This window comes from Papio anubis, chromosome 10 (assembly GCF_008728515.1).
Source record: "Papio anubis isolate 15944 chromosome 10, Panubis1.0, whole genome shotgun sequence".
Classification (NCBI taxonomy): Eukaryota; Metazoa; Chordata; class Mammalia; order Primates; family Cercopithecidae; genus Papio; species Papio anubis.
Window position 1 is genome coordinate 64696396 of NC_044985.1, and position 8677 is coordinate 64705072.

General features: G+C 34.1%; 1 protein-coding gene across 2 annotated transcripts in view; it reads left to right on the forward strand.

The window, feature by feature from the left end:
- Window positions 1–8352, forward strand: part of UBE2E3 (ubiquitin conjugating enzyme E2 E3) — an 82695-nt gene extending 74343 nt beyond the window's left edge. For both annotated transcript variants that reach the window (XM_009182552.3, XM_003907679.3), the window contains exons 4-6: window positions 2944–3076; window positions 5917–6064; window positions 7716–8352. In XM_009182552.3, coding sequence (XP_009180816.1) covers window positions 2944–3076; window positions 5917–6064; window positions 7716–7813 — 379 coding nt within the window. In that variant the 3' untranslated portion in view covers window positions 7814–8352. The remainder of the gene's footprint in view (window positions 1–2943; window positions 3077–5916; window positions 6065–7715) is intronic.
- Window positions 8353–8677: the final 325 nt, after the last annotated feature.

Consider the following 8677-nt stretch of genomic DNA (forward strand, 5'->3'; position numbering starts at 1 on the left):
TAAGAGCATATTGGTGCTATTGGGAGCCATAAAACTGCATAAGATAACCAAAACAGTACAGGTAGGTAGAAAAGAAATGAGGTGTAAGGTCTTAGCTCTGGAGGACTGGCAATATTTAAAGTTTAGGGAGATAAGGAATAGGAATAGAGAGTGAGAAGGAGGGGCCAGGAAATGTAGGAAAACTAACAAAGTATGTTATTCTGGGAATTAAAGAGAAAGTGTATCAAGGATGATGTGATTGGCTGTGTCAAATGTTGCTGGACCAATCAATATGAAGACTGAGATATGATCATTGGGTGTAGTGATGAGGTCACTGGTGACCTTGGATAAGAGCTGTTTCAGTGGAGCAATGGGAGGAAATGCCTGTTTGGAATGAGTTCAAGTGACAACAGAGGAGAGAAACTGAAGATAGCAAGTGTAGATAAGATTTCCAAGGAGTTTTGCTGTAAAGGAAAGATGATTGAGATGGAAGCTGGAAGGGATAGAGAAATAGAGATTTAAAAGAATAATAATAAAGTTGGGAGAAATGGCATTGTTGGATTCTTGTTGGCATCACTCACCAGAGAAGGAAAAATGGATGATTCAAGACAGTGAAAGAGGCAGAGAGAGTGTCAATCAGCTGTTAGCCTCTAATATGGTTTGTTTAAATTACAGTGGACTCAGCCCTGCAGCTGCTCATGTCCCTTCCTGACGCCTTCCCATCTTGCCCCATGTTTTGTCTAACAGATGGTACATCTATGAGAATGAAAAGAGACCCCTAACTCCAGACAGGTAGCCAAAACTACTTGGATTTTAGGACTGGATTTTAGCCCTCACTTGCCCTAAGCTAGGTATCTTTGGGTACAGCAAAGTAATCACACTACCATAGATTCTCTGCTTAGTCTACTCCGAGACAATAGGAAAAGTTATTTACTATCCTGCTGTAGTAGTTAAATGTACACTTTGTCCTGTAATTAAATGTACACTTTGTCCTATGGCAAACAGCATGATAAGTGGGAAGAGAGCACATTTAAGAACTAAGAATTTGGTGTGGGAATCCAAGCTCTTCTACCAACTGGCAGTAAAATATATTTGAGGAGAGTTTAAGGCATATGAGTCGTCTTACCAACAAGTAATTATGAGTTTAGATTTTATTTGAACTATCTCTCCTTTGTATTTTATAAAGTAATGGTGTTAAGCACAATGCACCAAAATGTAACTGAGACTTAGTAGCACCTTAGTAGCACCTAGGACTCAGATCTTGGTTTTTCTGACAACATGCCCATTGAAAGGAACCCTGGCTCTTTGGAAAAATGGCTGATTCCAAGGATGGGATTCCTTATGCCAAAGGAAGGAAATGCTTTAAAAAAAAAAAAAAAAATGCTAACGTGTTGCAAGGATATAGGAGTCATTTTGAAAGAGTTCTCCATTGGCCAAGCCTGCGGTAATTTGGGCATCAAAATAATTAAAGGCAGTAATGACTTACAAAGCATTGGGAAAAAATGAGACCATACCAATAATACTTACTTCTGTACATACGTACAGGCAGTAGAAAGGGCTCATGGGGTAACTGTTAAGTGTAGAGAAAGTTCTAGAATTGGAAAATCATGATTTTATTACTGTAACAGAATACCTGAGACTGAGTAGGTTATAAGGAAAAGAGGTTTATTTGGTTCACCTGAGGGGCATCTGCATCTGGTGAGGGCCTCAGGCTGCTTCAGCTTGCAGTGGAAAGGCAACCATCAAATGCAAAGAGATCACAAAGCAAGAGAGGAAGGAAGAAAGAGAAACCAAGGAAAGCCACTCTTTTTAACAGTGAGTTCTCTTGGGAACTAATTCATTTTTGCTAGAGTGAGGACTCACCCCTAAGGGAGGGCATTAATTTATTCATGAGGGATCTACCCCTGTGACCCAGACACTTCCCAACATTGCCACATTTGGGGGTCAGATTTTAACATGAGTTTTAGCAGGGACAGATCAAACCATAGCAATCACAAATGGATGCTTAATATTGGGAAGAAATTTTGATGAGAAGCAGGATATTTGCCTGGTCTTAAAGTGTCTGTCCAAAGATTGCTTATTGGTTTCAGGGAAAAAATGGTAACTAAACAGTAGGAAAATTGGATAGCACTATGTCTGGATGATGAAACTTAACATCAATGAGGTACAGGTAGATGTTGTGTGCCTCCAAATGTGATACCATGAGAAGGACACATCACATACTATTTGAGCCAGAAATGCATTACATGAGTCAAATCATGAGGAAACATGGAAAGCTCAAAATGATGAGCATTTTTTAAAAAAGACGACTAGATTCTGCAAAAAATGTTAATGTTACAAAAGTTAAAGAAAGGCGGAAAGGACCCATATTAAAGGAGAATAAAGACACAGGAAATACATGGTTCCAAGACTGGGTCCTGCATCCGGAGAAAAATTAATTTTTTAAAAGGATATTACAGAATCAGTTGACAACATTATAATACAAATTGCAGTTTAAAGAATTGTATTCATGTATTTACTGAAATTGTAACTGTATTGTGATTTATAGGAGATTATTTTTAGGAAATGCACGCTGAAGTGTTTATGGGGAAAAGGCCATAAAGTGTGCAACTTTCAAATGACTGAGAAAAAAGCGTGTCTGTATGCATGCTTGCAGGTTTAGAGGGGTGTGTGTTACGGGGAGAGAGGAGCAAATGGGGCAAAGCAGAATGCTAATGGAGACTGGGTAAAGTTATGCCGATTTTCTTTGTACTTTTCTTGCATTTCCTCTGTAAGTTTGTAATATTTCCAAATAAGTTCTTACACACATGCACATGCAAACACATTGGGGCTTATTTCTTTTATACTTATTTCACTTCTTATTGCTCTAGATTGCTAATTTACCTTTAACACTTCCCTGGTTTTAGGATATTAACATGAATTGCTAATATATGTACATACTGATTTTTAATTTCTTTTAAATAGTGCTGGGCCTAAAGGAGATAACATTTATGAATGGAGATCAACTATACTTGGTCCACCGGGTTCTGTATATGAAGGTGGTGTGTTTTTTCTGGATATCACATTTTCATCAGATTATCCATTTAAGCCACCAAAGGTAAGAAGCTAGAAGTGCATTCTTTAATATTTAATCCTCCTTCTCTAAATTTAATTGGTTATTCTAAAACTTAAACGTGTATTGATGCAATTATTTTTATTTCATTGCTTTTCATGGATTGATATGGAAATTTTCATGTAATCAAGAATTTTAAAACTGGAAGTAATTGACTCCTTTCACAAATAATTTGTAATAAGCAGAAAGAGTTTAATTCTTAATTGTAAATAAAACTATACCTTGCACCTCAGTAAAGCAGATAAATTGTATGCTTATGAGAGAAAATATCCTATGAACCTTCATTAATACCTTAATTAATAATACCTTAATTAACTATTAAGGTATTAGTGAAGATATTTATTAGGATAAAAAGTAAAACTGACAGCTTCCAGAAATAAGTGTTTAATAATGTGAATTTTGTGCTGAATACCTTATCTTTATAGATAAGCAAAAACTTCATAGCCAAGAAGAGGGAAATGAATAATATTTAGTAAACTCATTTTGTACCTTCTGTGGGTATGATGTAGTAATGGAAACGGAATGCCTCAGTTTTGTTGGCTCTGAGTTCATTTGAAGTATGAATTAGATGGATAACAGAGAACGGGGTGAGTTGTGCCTTGTAATGACCGTCAACTTTGCAAAGCTTAAACATAACAGTTACTTGAATGGCTCCCTCCCGTAACTTCTGTTTCTACGATGGTCAAGTCAGCAGGTAAAAACCACTGGAATTAAGTATGAGCATTATTATGCTTTTGTTACAGAGATGTCTGACATACTAGAGGAAAGTATATTTTCAAGTCCATAGCCCTTACCTACGGTGAAATGTTTTTCTTTCCAACATGGTAACTTTTGTTCTCTATACTTTATAAAGTTTATGTTGCAATTTATACCATTTAAAATTTATGTAGCCTGTGTGTATGTGCACATAAACAGATTTATTTTGTGAATAAAAGAGGGTTATTTCTCAGTAGTGAATCATCTAACAAGGTAGCAAGAGTTCCATCTAGTGGTATTTACCCCAAACCGCAGACACCGTTTACTCTCAGTTACAGCTGTTAGTGTTTAAAGTGCTTTAACCGTGTGGTCCCATCAGAATGTAAGATCTTGAACTTATTTTTGCATATGGGGAAAATTAATTGAAGAAAAAGACTCTTAAGTTTTTCTGACACCTTTTAATGGAAAATGGAAATTGACTAATAAAAGAATTTCACAGTATATAGTACTGTATATGATTTGCCAATAATTTTGATTAATATAATGATTATAAATTTAGCATGTTAGTTTTTTGCTGAAATTGCAATATATCAAATTTCTAATTCTTTAGTGTTAGTTCGCTCTGTTGCTAAGATATACAGTATTAACCATTATTAAGATCTGTAGTTGGACAAGTGAAAAATGATTTCTGGTATGATCTTGGTATTTGGAACAATTATTTCTCTACAATGCTAAATCTTTTTGAAGTTTGGAAAAAATGTTGAACTTCTTGAAGGATAATAAATATTTAATAGAAATCCGTTCATGAATGCTACTCTGTTCAGTAGTTATAACTGAAAATATGTTTGTAAATCACATGTGTATTGAGTAGTAATGTCAGTGATCTGAACATAAATTATTTCTATATTCTAGAACAGCATTAATGGAAATATAGTAAAATCACATGTATAATTTTAAATGTCCTACTAGCCACATAAAACGTAAAAACCAGAATTTTAATACTATATTAGTTAACCCAACATATTCAGAATATTGTCATTTCAACATGTAATCAATGTAAGAGTATTGTTAATGAAATCTTATACATTTTCTTTTTGGTACTAACTCTTTGAAATCTGGTATTTATTTTACAACACTTTTAGTTTGTTTCAATTCACTTTGCCACAGTTTAAGAGCTGTATATGCACATGTAGCTAGTATATGCTGTATTGGTCAGAGCAGTTCTGGAAGGGCATTCTCTCTTCCTCCCCCACTAAACTAGTGTGGTGCTCCCCCACCCCCTCCCCATCATGCATTCTTTTCAGAAAGACACTTTTGAGAGCATTTAATATTTTTTTCCCAGATTCCACTTTTGTGCCCACAGTACACTGCTAGTTTCAAATGATCAGAAATTGTTTTTTTTTCTCAGCAACTCCAATTATGAATTAACTATCCAATTAGTGTTTGTGATTGTTTTGAGACTTGGCAGTGTTTGTTCTTATGATTTATCTTCTTCTCTCACACATTTCAGGGATATATTAGTTTCCTTTATCCAGTAGCTAAAAACCTTGTTTATTTTATTTTAATATTTTAGTCTAACAAGACAGTGAACCAGCTGTAGAAATAAAAGGCTAAGAAACAGAAAGGTGGTAGTGTAAATGATTTTACCAACCTTCTTCTAAATCCTCCAGTATTTTCTAACGTTTGGTAGGAAATTAGCTGAATTGGTACTGATCTTTTCTACTAAGAAACTGATGTAACTTTTATGTTTTAAAAAAAATCTTCATCAGTTCCTCTTACCTTTGGCACCAAAATATTTCTCTTCCTCACTTTGTCTTTCTGTATGTGTGTGTGCACACACAGTTGTATATGATGCAAACACACGTACCCACACACATAGATAGAATTACTGTATCAGTTATTTAAGTATAACTGATCAATTCCTTACTTTAGTTCTTTCTATACAGGGTAAAAATAAAGATTTCAACTGAGTCAAAACCATTTAATTCTGTTATTAAACCTAATCTAAGGTTAGCTCCAGTCAGATAATTTAGTATCTTCTATGATATATTACCCTTCATCTTTTTCTAGTGTTTTGGTTGGTAATATAGCATTCATTTTCCTTCTGTTTTTAATGTGACTGTGCTTAGGTTACTTTCCGCACCAGAATTTATCACTGCAACATCAACAGTCAGGGAGTCATCTGTCTGGACATCCTTAAAGACAACTGGAGTCCCGCTTTGACTATTTCAAAAGTTTTGCTGTCTATTTGTTCCCTTTTGACAGACTGCAACCCTGGTAAGCAAATCTTTATTAACACAAAAACCAGTGCTTTTTTTTTTTTTTTTTTTTTTTTTAGTTAGCTTTAAATATAGATTGAGAGGTAAATGTTATTCATAGGAAGATCTCCGTAAAATAGTTTGTAAGGAAATTACCAGTGCCATTTGAAGTAGACTAGGCCAGAAGTTTCTCAATACCTTCATTTAATTTGTTAATGGCATACCACTCTATAATTATTTTGTCACCATCACTAATGGAATCTTTACTTTTAAAACTGTTTAGATGCACAGACGACTTCTACCAAGAGTAAACCAATGTCTCTGAAACCAGTGCCTCCTTTTCCTGCTCCTTCCATTCTGCGATATGCTTTTAAGCAACTACTTTAATAATAGAGGGCTTCTTGTTCTCCCTTCCTTTTTGAATTAATTAGTTATATTAGGTGTAGTAGTAATGAATATTAAAATGATAGCCAATGAGAATTGAACTAGATTATGATTATATAAACTCAGAGATAAAATCATTTGCGTATAATTCATAACTTTAAAAAATGCCTGCCACATGTGAACTTCAGAAACTTGAGTAGCTGACTTGATAAAATGATGTTTAGACCTGAAATTTCACACATTTTGTTTTGCTATGTGACTTTTTTTTTAAGTTGACTTACTTTTTCTAAATATTTGATAAGTCACTGAAAACTGTTACTGTTGTTACCTTGTGCTTGGCCGAGATACATATACAATAGATAGAGACAGATGGCTATTCATTGTGGTATCATTATTATTAGAGTATTGGAAACAACCTCAATGCCCATTGATTGATGTAACTTTTTAAAAGAATGTGACAACTCTATATGAACTCATAGGGAAATATCTTCAAGATATATTAAGTATAAAAGGCACTGGAAAAAATACATATATACAACATAATATTCTAAATGCTTGTCAATGCATGTAAGAACTCTGGAAAGTAGTGTTGTAAATGGGTAACAGTTGTTTGCCAGGGAAAGAAACTTCTGAGTAGTTGGAGTCAGGAAGGAAGAGAGTTTTCTTTACTGGCTATGGTTTGGTACAGTTCAAATATTGTACCATATGTACATATTTTTTTCTTTTTAAACATCAAAATAAAAATTTATATCAGGTTCACTCTCTAGTTCAGAATTCTACTTAAAACAAAATGACAAATAAGATTTCAAGTGGAAATATAGATAGTGATTAGAGTCATATCAGGCACAGAATGAAGGAAGCATTGTATTTGAAATAGCATAGTATCGTAAGACTGGGGTTTTACTTAAAAATTGCCATTTTTGAACTATTCATAAGCAGAAATATAACCTCCTAGTATACTTCCATTGTTGAATGAAAGGCCAAAATTATAAAATAGTTTTTGTATATTAAAGACCTGTATCTTTCATAAAAGTCAAATCTAACTATTTTTGTATATAGCTCAAAATTTGTTGTTGTTGTTGTTGTTTTGCTGAAGGGGGCTTTCCTAACTTGAATATTAAAATATACATATGATCATGTTACTTTAAATTTTTTCTTTTGAAAATCTAGCTATTATATGTGAAGATACTGCGGAAAAGTAAGCATTTCTTTTTAATAGAATATTAGAACTATACCTTGAAGAAGATACCACAAAATAGCTTTTAATGTTCTTTCCACTTTTCCAGCGGATCCTCTGGTTGGAAGCATAGCCACTCAGTATTTGACCAACAGAGCAGAACACGACAGGATAGCCAGACAGTGGACCAAGAGATACGCAACATAATTCACATAATTTGTATGCAGTGTGAAGGAGCAGAAGGCATCTTCTCACTGTGCTGCAAATCTTTATAGCCTTTACAATACGGACTTCTGTGTATATGTTATACTGATTCTACTCTGCTTTTATCCTTTGGAGCCTGGGAGACTCCCCAAAAAGGTAAATGCTATCAAGAGTAGAACTTTGTAGCTGTAGATTAGTTATGTTTAAAACGCCTACTTGCAAGTCTTGCTTCTTTGGGATATCAAAATGTATTTTGTGATGTACTAAGGATACTGGTCCTGAAGTCTACCAAATATTATAGTGCATTTTAGCCTAATTCATTATCTGTATGAAGTTATAAAAGTAGCTGTAGATGACTAGGAATTATGTCATTTGTATTAAACCCAGATCTATTTCTGAGTATGTGGTTCATGCTGTTGTGAAAAATGTTTTACCTTTTACCTTTGTCAGTTTGTAATGAGAGGATTTCCTTTTACCCTTTGTAGCTCAGCGAGCACCTGATGTATCATCTCAAACACAATAAACATGCTCCTGAAGGCATAGTTTCCTGTCGTAATATTTTACGTCAGTCTTGTTAGAAGGTGTGTCTGAGATGATTGTTGATGAAATAAAAATGCGTCTATGAAGATTACTAAAGACTAGCACAAATAAACCAATTCTTAAATTGAAAACATTTAAAGTCCTATTAAATGTGTAGAGATTTTTTCCTTTGTTATTGAAAGAATGACCGTAAATAATCAAAAGTGGATTTTAACCCATTAGTCTCAAACACATAAAGCTGTATTTTGGTAATATGCTTAAGTCAAAATGCGTCTGGTAATATCTTATGGAACATGTTGCTTCCAGATTGGTGATTTTTGTTCAGCA